General features: G+C 58.0%; 1 protein-coding gene across 5 annotated transcripts in view; it reads right to left on the bottom strand.

Moving 5' to 3' along the window:
- The window catches only part of IQSEC1 (IQ motif and Sec7 domain ArfGEF 1), a 106,509-nt gene that overhangs the window by 54,448 nt on the left and 27,161 nt on the right, over nucleotides 1-24,900 (bottom strand). For 4 of the 5 annotated variants that reach the window (XM_060023131.1, XM_060023132.1, XM_060023130.1 and 1 more), the window contains exon 1: nucleotides 12,932-13,188. The exons of the other annotated variant lie outside the window; for it this stretch is intronic. In XM_060023131.1, coding sequence (XP_059879114.1) covers nucleotides 12,932-12,996 — 65 coding nt within the window. In that variant the 5' untranslated portion in view covers nucleotides 12,997-13,188. Of the gene's footprint in view, nucleotides 1-12,931; nucleotides 13,189-24,900 lie in introns of those variants that run through there. 5 annotated transcript variants of the gene reach the window in all.

Raw genomic sequence — 24,900 nt, 5'->3', positions numbered from 1 at the left:
CGCCCAGCCACCGTCCTCCCTGACGAGGGCGGACAGGTCGCTGGCCCGACTGCCCCATCACCTCCGGGGAGAGGGCTGTGGCCGCAAAGCATCCGCTCCCCTGCCCCGAGGCCTGCGCTGCCGGGGATGAGGTCCAGCTCAGCTCCGCCTCCCGCCTCCCGGGCTGCAGACTGGCTCTACTGGCACCAAGGCCTCCAGAAGTGGTTTTTATATACGTATAAAAATATAGGACTCAGAACAATGAACTTCTCAGAGTGGGAGGCTATTTTTAGAGCCCTGCTAACTGCGCCAACATTCAGCATCTCCCTGTTTGTCAGATGCTGCTGGCGAGATGGGCCTTGGGCAGGAGCGGGGTCTCCTCAGGACGCGAGCGCATCAGGAGAGGGGCGGTGTTGGGACACCCGAACTGTGGGGCGTGGGGGCCACCGCATGGCACTCCCCACCCCAGGTCCTGAGTGCCCACACGGCCCTGCAGGGCACTCACCACTCTACGGTGTCCCGACGGGAGTCGGCAAGAGTATGGGCGGGTGGCCCACACCCCGGGGTCCAGCCACCCTCCCCAAGCCTCAGTTTCCCACTTGCAGGGCAGGAGCGAGGCCGCCCCCTCGGGGGTATGGAGTCGGGGACCCGTTGCCGGGCAGGAGCCCTACAGACAACCAATGCCGAGCCTAACTGGACAGGAACCCTCCAGGGGGCGGGGCAGCGCCCTTCCTCAGACAGGCCTGTTGTCACCAGCGCACAGCCAGAGGGAAGGAACAGAAGTCCGCTGCGCAGCCAGGCCCTCGCCCTGTGAACATACTTCCAAGTCGCTCTTCCGGCCCTGGGGAGGTGGCGGCTCCAACATCCCTGGCGCAGGCCTGACTCCTAAACATAAAGAACGGCTGTCTACCCGCCTGCCTGCCGGAGCCCGGGCTGGACCTCCCGGCAGCTCATCGTGAGTCACTCCCATTAAAATAGCCGGGGGGTGGGGTGGGGGGGGAGGACGGAGGGTCAGAGGTCAGCACCAACAGCCTGCAGTCAGATCCAGCGAAGGCCATCCCATGGGGCTCAGGGCACGGCAAATGCAGGGCATAAAGGCCACCCTGGCAACAGGGAAGGGAAAGGGGTTCTGCAGCTACCAGCCCCACCTTCCCCCACCTCCACTGTCTCCACTGCATCGAGCAGGCTGGTTATCTGACTGCCTTTTCTCCTGCATCCTGTGTCTCTGCCTTGGAAAGCTGGGTGGGGGCTGCATGCTGCTGGCCCCTTGTTCAGGCCCCCAGGGCTGACAACAGGGCTCGGGGAGCTCAGTGAGCATTTGCTGAATGAGTGAATGAGCGAATGAGCGATGCTACACGAGCGATGCCACCAGCGGCTAAGGGGCCCCAGTGAATCTGGGAAGTAGCATCCCTCGTTCGTTCGCTTATTCACTCAACTAACACAGAGATGAGAAGGATGAGGCCCACTGGATGATCAGGATCCAGAGCTGGGCATCAGGCGAACCTCCCAGCCTCCCCTCCCACACCTGTGCCCTCTCTTAGCTACTCCTGGACCAGGGGCCGCGTGCCCCTAACTTTCCCTGTAAGACCTTTGGGCGGCGCCCTCAGCCCCTTGGCCAGGCATTTCACTGGGGCCGCCTCAGTCAGGCCCAGCAAGCCCGCAGCCGGGCTTACTCCTCCCTCACTTACAAGCGGGGGCACCGATGCCTGGGGCGGGGGGCAGACTCATCCGACTCCCCCGACACACCCACAGCCGTGACGGGGCCTGGGACTCTGGACCTGCGCCCACGCCTGCTCCCTGGCCCTGCCGCCCGGCCTCGGCAGCACCAAACGGCCGCAGACTCAGGCGAGTTTCTCTGAGGCAGAGACGTGTGTCCTGCACCCAGAACGCCGCTCCCCAAACCTCGAGGCTCAAAGGAACAGGGGCCGCGTGCAGGCCACCTCTGCCCGCGCCCACCTCCCCAGCCCTGGGAGGCCTGCTGGCCGGCCCCGATGGGGCCTCACGGGAGGCAGGCACAGGGACCCCTCCACAGGCGGCAAACGTGCGCGTTTACCTGGGCTGGAATCCAGCTGGCGGGGAAGCCACAGGCTCGGGTGGAGGCAGGGTCGTGGGGAAGGGGTGAGGGCCGACACAGGCAACCCCCAATCCAGCCCAGCCACGGCCTCTGCTTGGCGAGGGGCTGCTCACGTGGCATCACCCGCAGTCCCAGGGGACCCCAACCTGCCCGAGGATCTCAACCCACATCCCAGGGACCAGAGCACCAAGCCAGGGGACAGGCCTAAACCAAGGGAAATGGGGCCTCTAATGACAGTCCTGCAGCCAAACGCAGGACGGGCAGCCTTTCCAGAGAAAGGCTGGAAAAAGCCTTTTATTCTCCCCAGCGCCATCTGGGCGAGGACCGAGGGAAGGGTGAGGCCCAGCCATCTGGGACCCTGCGCCTCACCCCCAGGACGGCTGGCTGGGAGGCCTGGCACCCACCCTGCCACTCCTCACATGGGCACCTGAGGGGCAGAGCTCTCTGGGAGACAAGGGTCTCTGCGAGGGGAGCTCACGAGGTCTCAACACAGAGCTCCAGATGGGCAGCTAAGGATCAGGCCACATGGGCCCATATTCCAGCTTGGTAACAATCAGACGGAGCTGGGCGGCAGCCACACCCATCAGAGGGCAGGCGTTCTCCCACCGCCACAGTCCTCACCACTCCCTATAGCCTGCCCACACCTGGCCTGCTCCTCTCCCTCACACCGCCTTCCTTTCAGAGCATCTGCATTTGCTTGCCATGCTTGCAAAGGACCAACATTCACAACTCAAAGAGCAGAAAAGTCAGATCTGCAGCTCCGGTATCTGCTGTTCCCAAGGAACCTGATTTAGAACACCAAGTCCCGAGGGGCAGGGTTCCAGAATTCCCACAGCTCCGCACAGCGGTGGGAACGCCCAGGCCTTCCACTCTGTCGCACCCTCTGAGCGTTTGATTTTTGCAAGACCCACCGCAGTGGGTCCACGTGGCTGACAATCCACAACCACACAGCTGTCACGGCCACCAAACTTCAACCCATCAGACGTCCTCCTTCCTCAATGTCACGCGGCTAGGATATAACTTAAAAAGCGCTCATCCAAACCTGGATGCCCAGGTGACGTCCTGGGGTTGGCCCACCCTCAGCAGCCCCCTTCACCCGTCTGTGAAAGGAACGGTGCCCTGCAGCTCGGGAAGCGCCCACAGGGAGTGTAGGGCGGCTCTGGGAGGAGGTCAGACCAGGTCGAGCTCCAGCTGCCCCACTGCCGGGCTGAGTGACCCCGGGCAGGTGACCTCACCTCTCCAGGCTTCCGCTGGCTCATCTTAGCAATGGGTATCACTCCTGCCCGCTACCCAGCAGGCAAGGGGGAATCAAGTGAGCACAGGCTTTGCCAACTGCAAGCCCCCGTGTGAGCGCGCGGGGTATTTCTGCTCTGCACACGGGACGGACAAGGGCTTGGCCAAGAGCCTTTGCCGGGTTTGCTGAGGCCGGAGAGAGATGTGGGAAACGTGGTCTCCAGTCCAGCACCAACCTAAGGACTCCCTGCTCGGGAACCAGGAACACCTTGGTGCAACGCACAGAGCTTCATCCTTTCACTCCACCCACAGGTTACCTGAAAGTTGACAAAACCGTTCCCCTCACCGGGATCTCGTGCACGCAGCATCACCTCTGCCCCGTGTGTATTTTCTTCTTGGCCACTTCCTACAGCCTGCCCTCTGCCAGACACGCATCCCGGCCTGAGCCAGGGCGGTCCTGGTCGGTTTTGACCGTTTGACTGCATGAGGATGACTGGGGCTTCCAGTCCCTGGGTGCACTCAGAAAGATTTTTCCAAACACACACACACACACACACACACACACACACACACACACACACATGCATGCACACAGCCAAAAATCTTCCCAGCTGAGCCAAATTAAATACAGAGGCCTCTAGTTATTTCCATACGCGCAACATGGACTTAAATAAAGCAGTTCTCTGTGGCAGGCTCCAGCAGACTGGGCTGGGCCGGGCCCCAGGGACCCTACCCACCCCCCTCCTGGCAGGGCAGGCAGGAGGCACCAGCTGGGGAGGTGGCTCGGGGGAGCGACCGGGCAGAGAGGGGACATCCGGCATGCAGGCCTCCCATCTGCAGCCCACCCTGTCGGCCAGGGCCCGGTGCAGGGCCCTCTCGGAGCCCGGGATGCTCTCGGCCCAGCTGTCCAGTCCCACCCTAGACAGCGGGCCACCAAGCTGTTCTCGCTCCCTCCGCTGCGAGAAAGCACTTTCCAAATTGCAAATCATCCAAGTCCTTGCCGACCTAAAATCTTTGTCACGGTCCGACTCCCTGGGGCAGTGCCCATGCCCGCTCCCACGGGGCCCTGCCCACCCCTCCCCTTGTGCTCCAGGCTGTGGCACTGTCCATGCCCTTCCCGGGGCACTGGGCGCCCATGACGGAGGGGGCACAGCCCATAAGAGGCCCCCGGACGCCCTGCCTGATAGTGAGCTGACCCTGGGACGGGCACACACGTTGTGCGTCTGTGTCCTCAGGGCCAGCACATCCTAGGATGAGTGAAGGAAGGAAGGAACTGACAGTGACAGGAATCACTGCACAGCAGCAGGTGACAGCCACACCCCCCAGCGTGCTGAGCATCTCACAGGGAACTGACTAACCATCCAACAACTTTTTCCGTAATAGATGTTTACTCTCTAGAGTAGTTTTAGGTTCTCAGCAAAATGAAGCGTCGAGTACAGGGTTCCCATACACCCGCCCCGACACGTGCACAGTCGTACCCCCATCAACACCTCCACCAGAGCGGCACCTCTGTCACAGTCGGGAACGCGTGGACACCGCGCTATCACCCAGGGGCCGCAGGTCACTGAGGGCTCACGCTCGGAGCTAAAGGTAGAGGCAAGTGCTCTATCACCTACCCATTTAGTCGACAGAGAAACTGAGACACAGAGGTAATGTAACTGAGTGAGTGGGGGAGGGGAGAAGGGGGGAGGCCAACCAAGGCACCGGGCCGCCGGCCGATGGGCCACCGTGTTTCACACCCGCACCCCTGCAATCCCTTCCTTGGGAGGGGGAGCCCACCCCCCTTGCCTGCCCCCCGACCCCCTCCTGCCTCTCAGGACCTGGACGTGCAGCACCGCCGACAGGCCCCCACCCACACGCGGCAGCCGGAGCCGGAACAGCGAGGGCCTGGGGAAGGATGCTGCCCCTCAACCTCCTGTAACAGCGGCACACAGCCCTCCCCTGTCTGGCACCTGGCAAGCAGGAGTTGCGCGACCTCGGGCAAGTGACTAGGCCTCTCTGTGCCTCAGTTCCTTAGCCATAAGATGGGGGTGTTGTCCAGCTCACAGGGCTGCTGTGAGGGCCACGTGGTAACGCACCCAAGTCCTCACCTGGGGCCTGAGAATCAGGACGTGCTGGGGGCTGCGTCCCACGGCGCCACAGGGACCGGGTGGCTGGAAGGCGGTGGGTGGGTGGCAGTGGGAAGAGACCTTAAGGAGAGGCCTTTGCTCAGAACCCGGCGTCAGACCATGTGACCCAAGACCAGCTCCCGCCTGAGCAGAGTGCGGGGTGCGCTGACTGGGTGGGCACCGGTTCAGAGCAGGAGTGGGGTGGGACTTGGGCATACTGTGGCTTTTTAACTGAATCTGGTTGCGCACCCTCTGTGTGCCCAGCACTGTGTCAGACGCCGGGGCGGTGACAGGGATATGTTAACATGTTCCTAAGGACCAGACCAACTCATATTTCCTGAGCACCCACCGTGTGCCAGGCTGAGACACAATGCAGGGCGGTGAGGGGGGGTGGGTGTCAGGATGACTCCAGCCTTCTATCCGGAGCCCGAGCCAGGGTCGGGCGGGGAGATCTGGGGAGGGGAGGCCGTAAGGAGCCAGGGTAGAAGCCGCAGGACACAGAGGAGGGACGAGGGCCTGGTAGAGGCCCGGGTGGGAGAGGGGCTGGCCACGAGGGCTTGGAAGGAGCTGCAGTGGTACATGTGGATGTCTCTTAAGCCAGAGGAACAAGCACTTGGGGGCCACGTGTCAGGCCACCCAGAGGCCAGCCAAGATGAGAGGCTACTGTGTGGGGGGACAGGGGCCACTGCTACCCCACCACCGGGCGAGGGCAGCCCTGGGGCAGCAGGCAGGGCCCCGTGGGGACACTGGGCAGGGAGCCCAGTCCTGCCTGGGGGCCTGCGGGGTGAAGGCCAGTGCCTTGGGCATCCCACCCGACGACCTGACGGAGGGGCCTCGCAGGCCTGGCCTCCCCCGGGGGCTGGCGTCACTCGGGTCTCAAGGCCGGGAAACCGGGCCAGGCTCTGGGTTCCCAGGCTGGGCCACCACAGCCAAGGGCCATTGGAGGAACGCGGATGTGCCCCAGGGACCCACCCCAGCCACACAACATCTCCACTGCCAGACGTGAGGCTGACCGCACGACAGGTCCTTGATTTAAAATCAGCAAAATGTCTGGGACTTGCCTCAGAATAATCCGGAGGCAAGGAAGTAAAACTGCCCATGGGAACCATTCGGCCATTCTCTCTACTTTGGATATGTTTGGAGTTTTCCATAAGAACGAGTTTAAAATAGTGCCAAGAATCTGCCGTCCACATCAAGGCCTAGCATCTTCCTGGGCCATTCTGCCATTTTTACTGCATGGGGGAAAAAGCCCAAACCCTGCACATTTGATTTATGGCTTTGAGAAAGTCAAGGCCGGAGGGAACAGAGAAGCCGCATCTGCAGGGCCGCACCTCGCCCTCCTCGCGGCAGAGGAAAGAGCCGTTTCCCAATCACTTCCTCTCCGGCCCCAGCACGGCACTGAGCTACCCTGGGGCCTGTCCAGGGTCTACACGGGGAAATAAGACCGATTCATAAGAACCCGGGAGCAGCCGGCAGTTCCTGAACAACTGCCACCAGCCCCTCCGCGGGGGAGCCGTCCTGACACTGTCAGGGGACCCGGAGGGCCCTTCTCACGCCGGGTGGCCTCGCGGGTGACCTCACGGGCCAGCAAACATGTTTATGAGATGCCAGGTCACTAGCCAGAGCTGCAAGGGTTCCGCACCCACTGCGATGTGGACTCTGTGCTCTCCACACGTGGCTGCTGGGAGAACCCAGTGCTGCTGTTTGGCCTGGGGTGGGGGGGGTCCCACACATTCCTGTCTGCCCCCCGCCCCTTCCTGCCTCTGCCTCATCCTCCATTCTTGAAAGCCCAAGCCCTCGCCACAGTAAGGTCAGGGAGGGGGAAAGGTATACTTTAACCTGAAGACCAAATCTACATCGTACAAAACTTGAATATGTTTTCATTTTCTCGCCTCAGTTTCCTTGTCCATAAAATGGGAATAATACTTCACAAGGCTCTTGGGAGGTTCAAATAGGATAAGTGTGTGTAAGATTCAAAGGCCACCCGAATGTCAGATATTACCATTTTTATTCTGTGGCCCATTCCAGTCTGGATCAGACCTGTGCCAACTCCAGACCCACCAAACCCAGCCAAGCCCTTCCCCTTCCTTGCAGGTGCCCAGCTGCACGTTTCCCAGTCTCTGGGCAAAACACTCCACTGTCCATCCTCCGTGGGAGGTTTCAATCCTCAGCTGTAAGCAGAGGCTAGGAGCACACACACAAGCCCACGGGGCGTGTCGCCCTTCACCAAGGCTGCGATCTGGGTCCTCCAGTCACCGCCGCCGTGCACCACGAGCAGCCTTGGCCCTGCCTGCAGTCAAAAAGAGGGGCCATCCATTCCTCTCGAGGAACAGCGCCGTGGAACCCCTCAACTCTGAAAAAGTGAGAAGCTACCGTCTACCAGGTGTTTACATGACACGATTACGTGGATCAACTCATGTAGTGAGCTCTTACTGTCACTCACCTTTTGCAAATGGGGAAACCAAGGCACAGAAAGGCTAAAGAACATTCCCAGGATCACAGAGAGTGTGAGGCCCAGGGCAGGGTCACAGGCTACAGTATCTGCCCCCCAACCGCTGGACCAAACGTCCTCCCTCAGCAAATGACCACAGGGGTCCCGCGGTCTTCACAGAGGTGGAAACCGAGGCCCAGAAAGGGGACGTGACATGATGCCTGACGCCAGGGCTCCCAGGGACGCCTCCTCTCTCTGGAATAATCAGGATAATAATCAGGATAAATAATAACACTGACAATGACCATAACTGATACTTACTGAGCTCTTTCTATAACACAGTAAGGCACCATGTTTCACTCGGACGACTGCATCCAGTTCTCACACCACCGAGCCTCCCAGCCAGAGACAGAAAAGCAAACACTGTTTGCTTCCATCTTCCATCTTCAGGCATCGGGAAGAAAGTGCACACAGTGGCAGACAGACACGGACCCTGCCTGGACCACAGCCGTTTCAGGAAACCCAGACGAGGAGGCTGCCTCCCAGCTGGGACTCTTTCATATTTTCCAGTTTTTTTAATGGTCCTCCTCTCCTCCCATGGGATGGAATTCAACAGCCCACATGCATGTGTGTCCCCTCATGACGTCAAAGGCCTTTGGGCTTCCTCACCATGCACAGGCCAGCTATGTTCGCACGGGTCCCTCAGCAAGGCAGGGGAAGTTGGCTATTGTCCCTGAGACCCCGTGCCACACTGAGACTGGCCTGGGGGTAAGCGTGCTACCCTCAAAATGCGTCAAGTACTTGGGACCAAGGGCATCCTCCAGCATCCTGCTGGAGTGTCTGGGGAAGTAGCTCTGGGGTCTGTCAAGACATTAGGAGAATGGAGAGAGATGTCATCAACCTGCCTATAGCTGGCACGTTTGGGGACACTCTGGGAATCCTCACAGCAGGGGATACTAGACTCCTGTTCTGTGGTTTGGGAAAGGTGCAAAAGGTTCTACTTGCGATGTGACATATTTTGCTGAAGATTATTTAGTCCGAGAGGGAGCAGAGCCTGGCTGTGAGGAGTGCAGACCTCAGAGCCAGGCAGACGGAGTTCAAAGCTCAGCTCTCGGGATTACTGGCTGGTGACCCTGGGCAAGGCATGTAACCTTCCCCCAACTGAAAAATGGGCCCAGCAGAAGCTCTTTCTCATAAACTGCTTTGAGAACTAAGTACTTCGTACAGAGTTCACCAAATGGCAACCGCTGCTGTCATTATTATTATACCAACCTTTGAACAAAGAGGAAAAAACAATGTCGTCATAGTTTCCCCATCTATACAAAGAGGGAGGGGACTCTGGCCATGGTTCTACACCTGGGCCTTAAGTTCACATGAAACTGTCTTCGTGTTAGGAAACTGCAAACCAAGGAAATGAAATGGAAAGAACAGTCCTTTCCATCAAGGAGCAGAGAAACCACAGCCATGTACGAATAAGGCATTAAAAGCTATTAAAGTCAGAGCAACTAGGACCAGGCCCAGCGCCCCATGCAGACTCCAGAAACCAGCAAGAAGGAAAGCACTGAGGATACGTAATGATGGGCCGAGGGCTGCCGTTCCTTGTTGGGCATGTACCAGGGGTCCTCAGTCACCAGGCAAAGCTGCACAGGCCCCACAATGTACTTTGGGGTCCCACCTCACAGATGAGAAAATCCAGGCTCAGACAGGGGAGGCAATATATCTGAAGCCACGCAGCTTGGAAGAGTCAGGGTTCTGTGCAACCCCGAGGTCCAGGCCCCGGGGCTCACGGCTTCACACGAGTAGTCTGGTTCCCCTACATCGAGCCCAGGGCCTGGCAGAGCAGGTGCTTGGTGAGTGAATAAAGGAACACAGGAAGTGTGACGTGGCTGCCCCGGGGCTGCACACGTCTCTCCAGAGAACACAGTGCCCTCCGGGCCGGAGAGCGTGTACATCCACGGGTGCACTGCTCGCCGCGACGGCCGAGCACGAAGCACAGCCGGGGGCTCGGGGGCACACGCCCAACCCAAGTGCAGGCACAGCAGGCAGACGAGCAGCAGTTACCACGCCACGTCCTCCACCACGACTGCCACCACTTTCCCCTCACGCAGCAGGAACAGCCAGATTCTCTAAGGCCACACCGACGATTTCTTCAAGAGCTGTAATGGCCTTTAAACTCGTTACGATTTGCTTTTTGAGAACAAATGATAAATCACGCTCAACAGCCTTTGCACACCCTCCCCCCGCCCCCCAGGAACACACAGTTCCGGGGCACCCGGGCTATCTCCACAGGACTCTCTCCTGGCTGGGTCCAGACCCATCAGCCCTGTGCTGTCGCCTTGCCTCCGTGCTTACTGGGCGGATATTCCACACGTCATCATAATGCAGAGGAAATTTACAAAAGAGGAAGGAAGAAAATCCAATGGGTCCCTGGTGGTGGGAAGCACCTAGAGCTGACCTGGGCCGACTGTGCGTCTGACCGAGGACGGGGCAGCCAGCGCAGCGAGGGCTTTTAGCCGCCCGCTGGGAGGGCCTCGGGCCCCTCCGTGAGCCAGCAGCACCACTCCCTGTCACAGATGGGGAAACAGAGGTTCGCAGGGTGTGGAAACTTGCATAAACTCACAGAGCTGAGCTGGGGTTTGGAATAACGGCTGTCCGCCTCCCCAAGCCCTTCTTTCCTGACGCCCTGAGCCGCCCTGGACCCACGGATTCTCCCAGCAAACCACGATGGCACGTTCCAGAGCCCAGCCAGATAACACCCGCACACGCGCACACGTGTATACTGAGCGCCTGGAGCCCTGTCCATACTCTTCCAGAAGGACCTATTTGTCTAGTCATCACGCTGTTTGACTGTGCAGCCGGCAGTCCTGTCCGTGTTTCGGAACCAAAGCTGTGTAAATATTAGCACAACCAGCTCAGAGTCCGACTTCCTTGAGCGAAAGCCCAAGGATGGCGGCAGGGCTGGCAGGGACCCTCCGCAGGCCTCCATCAGATCGTGTGGGTTCTACTCTGGGCTCGCCTTATAATGCTCTGGTCATGTCCCTGGATTCCCTGCCTCTATGTGCCCATGTGGAAAGGTAGCGTGGGAGAGGCTCGAAGAGCAGAGCACCCAGGACAGGTGCCAGGCATGCTGTTGGCCGGGGGGCGCGGCCGTGCCGGGACAGGTTGCCTTGGACCTGTTACACGCTGGGGGTGTCCCGAGGCCTCTGGAGCCTGCTGAGTCGTCTCTGTGTTTAGAGACGGGGAGATGGCCCTCCCGGAAGGACTCTGGGCTGGGGGCAAGCTGGCCAGCCCAAGGAGCACCCTGCTAAGCCACCACAGGCCAGGGCTGCGCTGATCCTCTCCCGCCCTCCCCCAGGCACTCCGCAGCAAATGGGCCCCACCTGCTCGGAGGCCTGAGGGTGAGCTGCGGGCTGGGCCTGAGTAGGGCTTAATCTCCAGGGCACCTGGCCCGGCGGAGACCAAGGAGCAGCTGCTCATCACCAGCTCTGACCACAAAAGGGCCCAAGCAGGCTTCTCTATATCTGGAAGATTTAGACTGGCTACACGGAGGGACTTCCAATGAGAAGAGATGCAGGACGTAGGAACATGCAGAAGAGGTGGCCACGGACATCCCAACGGGAAGGGTGGCACTGGACAAGTCCTAACGGACGGAGAGACTCCTCAGGCTCTCTCTGCTGGCGATGGAGGAGGCCCAGCCAGCAGAGCATGCCGACTACCGTGTCCCCGCCAGCCTGTGGCCCCAGGAGTACAAAGACTCTGAGTTTTGCTCACTGCTGTGTTCCCAGTGCCTAGAGCAGGGACTGTATACAGCAGGCACTCACACCACAGAGCCTTGGTGCTGACAACAGAAGGCTCAACCTCAGTTTGCTCCCCTGCAACATGGGGATGCGGTACCGCAAGGACAAGAATGCAAAGGAATACGGGGTGGACAGCTGCGCACGGCAGCGGCACCGGCACGTGTGGGATGCGAATATCATGACCCCCCACACCCCCCACCCCCACACCACTCTCGGACTGATGCCATTGACTCCAGACAGCTGGTCCTGCAGCTGCAGCCTGCCTGGCCTCCGCCCCAGACGCAAGTAGCCATGGTCCCTGGGAACCACACCCCACAACCCCACGTGGAGCCTCAGTCCCAGGGCCCCGGCCCCTGAGGTGAGGTTGGGGGGCGCGGAGAGGAACATACATGCGTTCTCAGCGCAGCTGCCAGACACACGCTGCAGAATTTCTGAACTCAGAGATCAAACGGCTGAAGATGGGCTCCCGCCGCAAGGGGCCCGACACAAGCCAAGACAGTTTGTCAACAAATCCCTTCCGCCCCACAGCCCTGCTCCTCCGGGGGGCCTGCAGACAGCTCAGGGGGCAGCTGTGCTGGCGGGAAGAGCGAGGAAATCGATATTCCCAGCACATACACACTCTCTCCCTCTCTCTCCATAAACACAGGCCCTTGGACGCTCAGCCAGCCACCCGCAGGCCCCGAAGAAGAGGGATGATCTCTAGGGCACACAATCATGCCCGCCAGACTCCATCCCGGGCCGCACCAGACACACATCAACAGACGCCCCCAACCCCACCAGCGGCCCCCTCGCAGCCCCGCTCAGACACAGCAGCAGCCACATAGAACTCGACCTTCCTGCTCCAGGTGCCCCGGTGCACTGCCAGGCGTCCCCGCCAGAGCACACCCGGGCACCTGCGCACAGCCCCGCACACTCTCCCCGGGGGCCTCCCGACAGAGCGGACACAGGCCCAGGGTCCAGCACTAACAGGCCTGACACCTCCGCCGGCCTGCCACCAGACACAGCACAGACGCCCGCTGACCACGCTCCCTCCCACAAACTCCCGGCCCCCTGCGGGCCGCCTGCGCCGGATACCAACTCCCAGTGGTCTCCCCACGAGACTCGCCCACACGGGCTCCCAACCGACAGTCGCTGACGAGCGCGAACGCACACCCTCCCCCGTTCTCGGGCCGCTCCTGGCCCGCACGCACACTAACGGGGAGCGCTGCCCCCGGAGCCCCCCAACCCCTCGCTCACACTCACTTGGACCCGCGCTGCACGACCGCACAAGCCCACCCCGCTCAGCCGGCCGCCCCGCCCCGGCCCTTACCCGCTGTCAAGCTCCAGCTCCAGCAGGGACTGCGTCCGCTCCGAGTTGCAGTGCAGGCACCACATGGCGGCCGCGGAGGGAGCTGGCGGGGCCGGGCGCCCGGGACCCAGGCCGGGCCAGCGGCGGCCGGACCCGGGCCGACACCCGACCGCCCGCGCCCTGCCCGCCCGCCACGCGACCACCTCGGGTCGCCCGGCCCAGCACCCGCAGGTCCCCGCCGCTCCCGACCCCAAGTCCGAGCCCCAGGCCAGCCGAGTCCGCCCCGCCGCCGCCCGCCGCCCGCCGCCCGCCTGGCGCAGCGCAAGGCCAGGCCGGAGGAATGTGGCCCCGGCGGGGGCGGGGCCGGGGCCGTGGGCGCGGGCGCGGGAGGAAGGCGCGAGGGGCGGGACCGCGGGCGGAGGGGCGAAGGGCGGGGCCGTGGTGGGGGCCGTGCCGCGGGCGGGAGGGAGCGAGGGGCGGGGCCGCGAGCTGGAGCGGGATTCTACCAAGGCGGCATCATACCCTGTCCCAGACACGGGCCTTCTCCTGGGAGGGCTGCGCCCTCCCTCCAAGACGGAGCCCCCAGTAGCCATATGTCCCTCCCAAGCGTGTAAGCACAACAAATACAAAACCCCAAACCAGCCAACTGCAGCCTACTCTGCCTACGGCGCCAAGCTCTGCCACTCCTGACTTTGGCCTCAGTTTATAAAACGGGGCTTTTGCTTTCCCAGACAGTGCGGGTCTGGGCTCTGACACCCCTGCCCTGGAGATAGGGGAGTGGGTCCCAGCCTGAGGCTGGGGATACCCTTTAGGGGACTTTTGGGGGAGGATCTGATGGAAGCTGCTTCTTTCTCCCTAAGCCCACCCAACCCTTTGCCCTCCCCTCACCCAGAGACAACTTCCAGACCCCCATGGCAAGCTTAAAGTAATACTAATTAGCATTTTAGAGCTTTTTACTGACATTTGGTCCTCAAGACAACATTGTGATGCAGGTGGAGTTATTACTGACCCCACTTTCCAGAAGAGGAAACTGAGGCTCAGTTTACCCGGGTTAACTCTGAGAGGCTCCCAGGCTCCTAGAAGCAATCACGCCTTGCTGTTCTCAGTTTGCACATTTTTTGTATCGTCTGTCCTCCGGCTCCTTGAAGGCAGGCACAGTGCCCAGCACCCACACTTGTGGAATGCCCAAATGTAGTTGGGAGACCTCAAGCAGAAAGACACGATCAAAACCCCACCTGTCCTGGGCCGCCCCACCCGCAGGTACATCTCCTGGAGGGCCAGGCAGCCGGCAGGTCTGCGGGGGTCAGGAAGCTGTGGGAAGCCACGTATGCAGGGGCATCCGCTTGTGCCCTTCTGACTCTTTCATTTGGAGGGGGTGGTGCGACGGGCCCGTTGAGGAGCATTATTCCCAGATGGGGAACTGGGGCGGGTGGACAACAGTGGAGGGAGAGGGCTGGGCTGGCCCTGCTTACGGCCGGGAAAGGGCAAGCCCTAGAGCCAGTTTAGTGCTCCAGGGTTCCCAGGCGGGAGGCTGAGCAGGAATCCACAGCCCATCTCCACATGCCTCTTCTTCACTTCTGATGTTTTCTTTGCTACATTAGAAATAAATGAAGACCTGTGAAGGAAGTCCCGCGCGCCACCTGAGCGGGCAGGGGTCCCCAAGTGGGTCTCGGAGACAGCGGAGGCCTTTTGGCATTGTTTGACCCCGTGACCGCCGGGGCCTCGACCTGCGAGGTTGGAAAAATTACAGGGTGCACAGGCGGCCTCGGCTCTACAAACAACCAGCTGGGTGTTTAAAGCCCTAAGTAAAGACGAAATCAGACGCGTGGGAGCATTTTTCTTTTAAACAATAAAGGTCATCATTCGGAAAAAAATAAAATGAAAATAAATGAAGACACAGGATGGGAGAAAATATTTTCAAATTATGCATCAAATAAGGGTCTAGTATCCATACTAGATAAAGGACTCTTACAACTCAATAATAAAATGGCAAATAACCCAATTTAAAAATGGGCAAAGGACCTGAGCAGACATTTCTCCAGAAAAGATATATGAATGGCCAATAAGTACGTGAAAATTTACTCAACGTCACTAGTCACTAGGGAAACGCGAATGAAAGCCACAGTGAGGTGTCACCTCACGGCTACTAGGACGGCTGGAATCAAGATGGACAAAAGCCCCTCCACACAGTGTTCTGGAAGAAGACCTTCACATGCTGCATGCTGGCTGGGGGTGGGGAGATGGGAGGGGATATAGTTGATAGGGTTGAAACAGTCCAGTTGGGGAGGGGGGTGGAGAAGTCCCACCCCCACTTGAACTGCCCTCTAAAAATAGGCTGTAATAAATGGAGCCAAGAGCGTCGCCCCTCAGCTGCTGGAGCGCTCCAGACACGGGCTCTGACCGCCTCACGACCCGGATTCTCCAAGAATTCCAGGCACTTCTCCAGGCCCAGGGCCTCACCGCCCGCCAGGATAGTCTTGGCGACATAGTTCCGGCTGGGATTTAGAAAAAGGGCGTTGAGTCTCCCTGTAAGCATTTGGACTACCAGAGGATGGAGTCCCTGGAAACCAAATGCCTCTTTCATTCTCTCCTTTTATCTTCCTGCAGAGTGTGACTTCTGCTTCTGGCTCTCAGTTAATTTCCTCACAGATTAATAATTTAAGGACTCGTGAGGCAAGTGAGAAAGCCAAGCCTGGAGAGGTAGAGAAAGCCAATTTTTCTGCCGGGCAGAAATGACTAGACTGGGTAGAAGTCTTACACGTGCCATTTGGGCAAACTGCTTAGGCTTCTGAGCCGTAGTTTCCTTAGCTGTAAAGCAAGGCTCATCAGCCGCCTCTCCGCTGGCTAATCCACCGTGCCCTTTCCTTTAATTTAGCAAACATGCATCAGCGCATATTCCAGGCTGCTGTTGTGAGGCACAGTGGGGAGACCTTGCCGTGACAAGTGTCCCTGGGGATGATGATATGACAGTCTGGAGGAAGTCGCCCGTAACTCTGCCCCCACAAAAGGCTCCAAAGATGAAGGGACATTTAGGCTGGGCCTTGAGAGGTGAGTAGGAGCCCACCTAAAAGGCTGGAAGATGCCAGAAGTGCATGAAAATGTTGACTTTCACTGTATCAACCTGGGTTTCAGTCCTAACCTACTTACCTTGGCCCATTTCACATGCCCCCAACCTGACTCCATTCCCATCTCCTGGGCCTCTGACAGCCTCCCGCCTTCCACTGCCTCCTTGCTCTCCTCTGACCAGACATGTGGCACGCATGCCCCCAAAGGCCAACCTTTGCAGTCCGTCTCCCAGAGGCCTCCTCCTGTGAGGCCTGGTCTGGCTCCTCTTTCTGGCCCTCGCCGAACCTCAAGCAACACTCCCCACTGTGCTGGCTGGTAGCCAGGACTTGGGTTTCAGCTTTCAATGTGACTTTACCCAGAAAGCCACCCTGACTGGCCCCCGATCCAAGTCAGCAACTCCCTTTACATGCTCCCCGGTTCCTTGCCAGGGGCAGAGGAACTGTGCTGTCCTTGCCAGGCAGAGCTGGCCTGCGTCCTTCTCTGCAGCATCCCCTGTGCCCACTATAGGGCTGGGACACCGAGGTGCCCAGGCAAATCAATCAAATGCAAACTAAGGCCTGGGGGCAAGTCCGGCCCCCTGCATGCTTTTTTAAATAAAGTTTTATTGGAACAAAGTCACACTCATTCCGTTATGTATTGTCTACGGATACTTTTGTGCCACAACAAAGTTGAAGAGAGACTAGGGCTCGCGAGCCTGAAATATTTCTGTCTAGTTCTCCACAGAAAAGGTTTGTCAGCCTGACATGATGAAGCTCCCCTGAGGGAGTTCTGCATTAGCTCCACGTGAATTCTCTGCCTGCTCAGCCAACCCCCCGTTCCCTGCGTCAGGGCTGCGGACGAGATCTGGGAAAGAGAGTCCACGTGTCATGGGGAAGATGGTGATCGAAACGATAGGGCCGGGCCAGGCAACCTTCAGACAGAGGGCCACAAGATGGGACCATCCACTGTTCGGAACAGACACTTACAGAGAGAGCTACCTGCCCAGGTGCACAAAGACGCAGGTCCAAGGGTGTTAGTTGTCTGTAACAGCAGAACGTGGAGAAGGACACAGACAACATCTGTCAATTGGTTATGTAAACTGCAGTACAGAGGAGCCCTACGTTAAAAGAACGGCAGCAGCACTGTACACACTTGCAGCAAACGGTCTGAGACACAACATCGTGACAAAAAGTGCAGACAAGCGTGAAGTGTACAGACAATAAAACATACAGAACACTAGTATGCTTACGTAGCATAATACGCTCATAGGCTGTTTCTTAAAGGAGACCCAAGAAACGGGTACTGGCGGCTGCCTCTGGGAAGGGAAACGGCGGTTCCAGAGATTCCTGGGGACACGGCTCTGCCCTCTAAGCTTGGGACACAGGGTGGGAAGGAGGAAGGAGCACTTTAGAACTACAGTGTTTGCAAAATTTTAAATAATTGCTTTAAAAGTCAGGGAAATGAAGAAATCCACGATAGACGTAACAATCCAAGGGACTACAGGTTTTCTAGCATCTTCTAGGAGACTCTGAAGCCCACCAGAGCCAGTCCGCAGAGGCCCCAAAGGCCAGACTGTACTGAAGCCGCCTCTTGGGCCACTCTGTGAGAGGTTGTGTCCTATGACAGCCACAAAAACAGGTTATGGTCAAGCCCATCCGAGCTTCCCTCCTAGTGTCTGTTGATCACTAGTAAGTTACTCTTCGCATCACTGAAAGGATCCTCCCCATGTCACAGCCACAGCTCTGTGACCCTCCCTCCAGCCCAATCCTTCACTCCACAGACAGGGAAACTGAGGCCCAGAGAGACGAAGGGATGAGCGCAGGCATGTGGCCAGGTCCTAGAAACAGTGACCCTGACCCAAGCGTCCTACCTGCCAGGCCACAAGCCCCCGCTGCTGGGATGGCATGGCAGGGATGGGGACTGTCCAGCATACAGCCTGCGTGTGGGTGAGTTGTGGGTTCCGTATGGAACAGAACTTATTTATCTGAGTGTCGGATGCCATGAAAAACCACAGACACTGCACAGAACAGAGAACTCTGTAGCGTGATCTCTCTGGGAGCCCAGTCAGCCCCAGAGGAGAAATTTCCCAGGTAAATAAAGCTGCTCTCATTAAGTGCCGAGTTATTTTAACAATTTCAACCAGTTTTCCTAGAAACCTCTGCAAATCACGGACTTCCCTAATCTTACTAAACAAAGTAAACGAAATGACCCTGGGATAACCTATCTTGGGAGCCTGCGGTCACCGGAGGTGGTGTAGTGTTGTTTACCGTGAACCAGACTATTTACCTGCTCAGGTACTACCTGGGTGACATCTAGCCCCCGACTCTTTCCAGCCCCATTCCCAGCCACCATCCCTCCCATACAGTGACTCCCAGAATGCACCAACCACTTTCCTGCCCCAGTGCCTTTGCTTATGCTGTTCCCACTTCCTGGGTTGCCCTCTTCATCTGCTTGGCAACCTCCGACTCAACCTTCAAGGCCCAGCCCAAATGTCACCTTCTCTTTGAAGCCTCCCCTAGTGCCCCCACCCCCCTAGGCTAAGCGAGAACCCCTCACCCGGACTGTGGGCACCTTGAGGGCAGGGACAATGGCACTCCATCACTCTCCCAGTGGTGGGGCTCAGGTGCGACTACTGCTTCACATAACCGGCCTGGTTCCAGACACCTGTCCTGGCACCAGGGGAAATGGGTCCCAACCACAAAAAACTCACTGGGTACTTGGGTTGGCCAAGACCTGACCCACGCTGGTGAGATGAAAGCGGCCTTAACATTAGTGTACCCTAGAAGTTGAGAGCCGGAAGGAGTCACCCAGTGACCCAGTGCAGCCTGCTCTTATTCAGATGAGGAACCTGAGTCCTACAGTCCCCAAGTCAGTCTGGGGCACGGCCAAGAACAGGGCATCCTTTCCTCAGCTCCTTCCCACTGCTCTGGCAAAGGAAGCCACAGAGGTAGGGAACCATCGTGGTTGGCGGTGTACAGAGCTCTTTTCTTGTGGTCTTTAAATGAACACTAAAAATTCGATGCAGTTGTTATTAATGCCAACAGTTGACAAATGGGTGAACAGTTCTGCAAGGGCCTGGGAAAGCTCCTCCAGGAGGGTTACAATCATGGAACCACATGGTTGGGACACAGGGTCAGATGCAAGAAGAAAGAAAACCCCACATGGGATGGGGTGGCTCTGTGGAGCTCTGACAAACCTAGCACGACGATCCTCAGTGACTGACAAAGTCAACAGAACAGCCAAGAACGATCACCTCCTCTAAGAAGACCTCCTAGCCTGGATCCCCAGAGCACTTGTCACCCCTGCTGCACAGCAGATGCTGGTTTGTCATAAAAGTGAAGGAAGATGGGGGTGGCGGCCACAGGTGAGACCGTGCTCACCGCATCCCTCCCCAGTCTGGGCACTCGTGGGGAACACCCCCTCCGCCCTCATCCCTCTGCTGGGCCCAGCCAGGTGAGCGGAACTGCTTGCCCTGAAGCCCCGGGGAAAGGGCCTGCAGAAAACAGACCTGCGTCTTCTCAGTGCGGCCGCTTGAGTTATGAGTCTATTCAAGTGGATGGGAAATGGCCATTGGCCAGATTTCTTGCAGGGTTCAAGGGGCCTGACAACATCAGGAAGAAATTCAGAAGCAAAAAGCTGAACTGCTTTCACCAGTGATGGTCTCCTCCCTGAGCCCCCTCAGCCCCGAAATTACCCTGTTCATCACACTCCCTGTCAGGGAGCCCTGCCAGCCCCAGGACACAATCAGAAGTGCCCCTCACGCTCAACCCTCTTTTCCTGGCTGGTGGCACAAGGAAGCCACCGCCAGATCTCAAGGAGGGACGGGTATGCTTATGCCGAGTCCCTCCTTTGGGGACAGCTCCAAGACACTGGCTCCAGACTGTTCTAGGGCTGCCCCGTGCCCACTCTGTGCCTGCGAACAGCCTAAGTCGCCCCCAGGTAAAGCACACCCCCGTTCTCTCCATCTTGTCTAATTCCCTTTAAAGCCCATCTCACCGCCTGTTTATCTGGCTCGATTACTTGTTCCCTTGTTTACTGTCTATCCTCTACCAGAATGAAGCGTCACCACGGTGTCCCCAGCATCCGGAAGGCGCTTGGTCTACAGCACGTGCTCAATAAACAATGAACAAACAAATCATGTAGAACCAGATTCATTCTGCTTCCGGGCCAGCCACGGGGCCAGCCCCCTCCATGCTACCCACTCACATCCTGGTCCTATTCAGTCTGAGCCAACGCCCCTCTTCTCATGAAACTGGTTTTCAGAGACACTGCTTCTCGTAACCAGGGTGCCCAGTACTTAAGGAACCTGTCAGCTAAAGAGTCTCTAAAGAGAAGTAGCCCTGGGGCAAAGAGAATGACCATTCTTGAGGCATGTGGGTTTCTTTCCCAGGAGCTGCGTTTCACCTGCAGGGCCCACCTGCACTAAAAGGGGCAGAGAGGGGGCTGCTAGGCCTTGCCCTGCCATGGACCACCCCGCTGGCGGCACTGATTCTTAACTGTCATGCCCACACCGCTACCAAGGGCCAGCCCAGCCGAGCCTCAGTGGCCCTCTGCTTTAATGAATAGAGCGTTCATTTATAACAAGTGCTTGGGACGCCTGTTTTGCAAACGGATGCCACTAAGTGCTCCGAAAACAACAGCTTCTCTTAAGTGGGTTAAACGTTCCCCTCTGCAGTCGCCTTTACGTTATTGATTTAAGCAGCCCCTTCTCTGGTGCCGGTGGGAGGAAGACTTCAACCAGCCTGACCCGGCCCCACAGATCTGGAATCAATGGGTGCGGGAGACGTGCAACATCTGATTCACTATTTGAATAAATAGATAACCGGCACATGTGCGTTCCTGAACATGACCAGCAGCTGCCCCCCAGGCACAGCCTGGGTGTCTCAGAGCATCCGAGACACATCAGATGTGGGCCCTGCCCTCGGGAAGTTCGGTGGGGAGGGGGCGGGAGGCAACTCACATCGGTCGGTGCCAGCCCTGCTTCCAAACACGTTCACGCAATTCTCTACAAGGTGGGGTCACATCTCAGTTTCTCACAGAGGCCCTGAAGCCCAGAGAGGGTAAGTAATTTGTCCAGAGACACACAGCCCATAAATGATGGAGCCGGGAGGAGAACCCAGGAGAACGCTGTGTCCTTGCCCCTCCACCAGCAGTTCTCAGAGTATGGTCCCAGAACAGCAGCCACCGCAGTCCCAGCTGGGAATTCTGAGAAATGTGCATTCTCACCCTCCAGGTGATTCTGACATCTGCAGAAGTTTGAGGATCTCGTACTGTGCCAGGGCACTACAGTGGGTGATCAATGCAACCAGGGGATCAACCTGGCACAGAAGCAGGAATGACTGCGAGCTGATGGGGTGGCCATCAGGGAGGGCTTCCTGGAGGAGGTGAAGCCTGCATCGGGATTTGTGGCATGAATGGGAGTTCACTGAAGGGCACCCCACGTACAGGGAACAGCATATATGGGAGCGTGAAGTGTGGGGATGGGTGTGCTGTGAGGAATGAGGCCAGAGGATGGGGCTGGGGTTTCATCCTATGGGTGTGTGTCGCTGGGGAGGAAGCCGGCAGAACTGGCCTGGATTTATCCCCAGGTTAGTTTTCCCAACAACCACATAAGCACCTGTATACCAATTACTTAATACTATTCTTCGTATCAGGCGCACGTTATATCTGCTCCCTCTGTGAAAAGCCAGTCTCGCTGAGCATAAATTGAATTTTCCCATAAAAAGAAATCGCCCAAACCAATACACTGTTATAAAATCCTGCTCAGATCTTGTTATCAGAAGAAGGCCTATGCTTGAGGCTTGCTCTGTCTTTCTTTAAAAGAGAGATTAGCAAGTATCGAGAATCCACGTTACAGAGGGCAGCCAGAAAACAGAAGAAGGAGGCTCTTCATGTTCTGGTAGGGAATGAGATACAAGATATATTATAAGTGAAAAGGCTAAACTTAGAATGCTGTATGTGCCTAACAAAAAAGGGAAGAAGAATACACACACACACACACACACACACACACACACCACACGCTGATAGACACACAAAGTATCTCTGGATGGTGTTTACCTCTGGGGGGCTGGGGCTGGGAGAGGGCTCACTGTTTGTCTTGTAGCCTTTTATATCTTTCACTGTTTAACCATGTGACACATTACTTCCTATAAAATAAGGAAATAGAATTAAGCTTTTTTTGGAGTGATAAAAAGGCATTAAAGAGATATTAGCCCCGACCAACACTGGGCTCAGTGTAATCGGAGGGGCTAAAAGAACTCCAGGAGGGGAATAGCTTTCTCCCGGGTGCGTATGATTGGCTCCATGTCACCCAATGCAGCATCTACGGCTCACCTGGAATCATTTCACGCCCACCTGTGGCCTGGGTCTTACAGTTCCAGAAACCCAGGACTCTGAGAGTACACTCTCTGCAGCAAGAAATAGCGCCCTGAAGCACATAAGGAATTCACAGCAACCTAAGGCTGGGGAGGGCTGTCTGGTGCCAGGGGGACTGAAGGCGGGGTTCCAGGGCCCTGGTCCCCTCCCTCCTCTTGGGAACAAAACCTGGCTGCTGCCTCACTGTGCACCTCCTGCATTGTGAGTGAGGAGAAAAGGCCCCCGGGGGCACCTCCTGCGCGGAGGCGGGTGCCTGCAGCTGGACGGCCGCTATCGCTAGGAATCACTCATCAAGTCCCGTTATTTAGTCCATAAGGAAATTGAGACACACATAGTGGCTGGAGGCCACTCAGCTGGTCGTGGCAGAGCTGGGATTCCGACCTGGGGGACCATGTGTGAAAAGTCTAGGGCTGGGGGGCTTCCCTTGTGGCGCAGTGGTTGAGAATCTGCCTGCCAAGGCAGGGGATACAGGTTTGAGCCCTGGTCCGAGAAGATCCCACATGCCGCGGAGCAACTAAGCCCGTGCGCCACAACTACTGAGCCTGTGCTCTAGAGCCTGTGAGTCACAACTACTGAGCCCACGCACCACAACTACTGAGCCCGCGTGCCACAACTACTGAAGCCCGCGTGCCTAGAGCCCGTGCTCCACAACAAGAGAAGCCACAATGAGAAGCCCACGCACCGCAACGAAGAGTAGCCCCAGCTCGCCACAACTAGAGAAAGCCCACGTGCAGCAGCGAAGACCCAACACGGCCAAAAGTAAATAAATTAAATAAATTAATTTAAAAAAAAAGTCTAGGGCTGGGAATAGAATCTGACCCCATGAAATAGTAAAGCTCGAGGCCCACGCTGGGCCCCTCCAGGTTCCTGGAGCACATCCGCCAACGAGCATCTCTCACACAGCACAATCCACAGACAATTCTGGTCTCTCTGGTAATTTCCATAAATGACTGTAATTTATGTGTTAATAGCACAGATATCAAGGTTTGGAACCCCCTGGAGTGTTAGAAACGTAATTTGTAATTACAAGCACACAACAATTTGTTCAATGTCAGCGATGTGTCCAGTAATTATCACGCTGGTGAAGAGGAACCCATATCGAGTACAGCGGGGTGCACGGGGGCCAGGGACAGAGAGCCAGCGCTGGGGGTGCTGGGCTTGGGCCTGCGCGGTTTCCCTCAAGGCCACGTCCTATTCCAGGATCCCTCCTTTCCCTCCCGCAGTGCCCTGTCCTGGGGGCATTTGCACCCGGTGGGCCTCTCACGGGGCTCGGCCCTGCCTGCAGGCACCCAAGCACGGACAAGTAGGCACCCCTTCCAGGGGGCATCCCTAGAGGAAACTGCCCCCTGCCCTCAGGAGGGGCCCTGTGTACGGGCCTGTTTCCTGTCCTTCCTGGGCAGTCTGGGGACAACGCTACCTTCCAGTAAATTCCCTCTTGCTTTGGTCAGCCAGCTTGCTGTAGGCTGCTTGCAATCGCGGCTCCAGCTTCTGCCCTTGGTCTCCCTTAGTGACCACACATGGTTCCAAGGCAGGGATGGCTGGTTGCACTCCCAGTGGCAGTGGGTGCCCTTCCCTGAGCACCAATTCGGTGCTGGGTGCTCCAAGGGACTCCCATCGGGTAAGCAATCCTTCCACCTACAGAGAGGGTACCGTCCACATCTTACAGAAGGAATGGGACTCAAAAGGACCAAACCACTTGCCCAAGATGCCAGATCACACACCAGCCTCGGGGAGCCGGGATGTGATGCCAGCGATGGGCCAGGTGTGAGCGTTCCCACTCTGGGGCTCAGCCTCTGGTGGGTAGGGCACGTCTTCACTCAACACACGTCGGCTCCGTGTGCTTCCAGCCCCCATGCCAGTTGCGGGGGCCCCGGGGGAGCAGGGGAGGCACTGCCAGGCCCTGCAGGCCTCCTGGGTGCCCAGCCCTGGCTGGGCCAACATTCCTTGGGCACTCAGTGTGTGCTGACGCACGCCCACCCTGGGAGGGGGTACCTCATTATCTGCATTTCACTGGCTGAGGCTGCAGAGCGGCGATCTGGACCGCAGCACTCCCCTGCAGAGGGTGGTTTCACCCAGCTGTCCGCCTGTCAGGCTTGGTGGCAAATTTAGATCAGCTTAAAACGTCAGCTCAGGTCACAACTGATGGATGGTCCTCGGAGGGGATGAAAGATGGGGTGCTGGCAACTGCGGGCTGGAGCCACCGAACCATTAGTCTGGGTGCCACTTGGGGTGCGGGTGAGGGCAGGGGGAAGCGTGGCCCCGCCCCGGGCTGACAAGAGCTAGACCCAACCCCACCTGACCTGCGCTGGTCCCTGCTGGGCCAGCCCACCGGTCACCTCTGAGGGGCTGGCGCCACCTGTCGCCCTGCTGGAGAACTGCAATCTGGCCTTCCCAGCCCCAAGCCTCCTGGACAGGGAGGTGCCCAGCCACGGGGCAGGTGCCCAGAGGGGCAGCTGAGGCAGCCTCTGGACCCCACGGTAAGCTTCCTCATTCAGATCTCCTCCTTCCGGCACAACCTAAGACACCCTCCACCCTGCCGCCCCCATCCCCATCATACAGCGGGAGGG

Source organism: Delphinus delphis, chromosome 10, assembly GCF_949987515.2.
Source record: "Delphinus delphis chromosome 10, mDelDel1.2, whole genome shotgun sequence".
In the NCBI taxonomy this organism is placed as follows: domain Eukaryota; kingdom Metazoa; phylum Chordata; class Mammalia; order Artiodactyla; family Delphinidae; genus Delphinus; species Delphinus delphis.
This window is presented reverse-complemented; position numbering and strand designations above follow the sequence as displayed.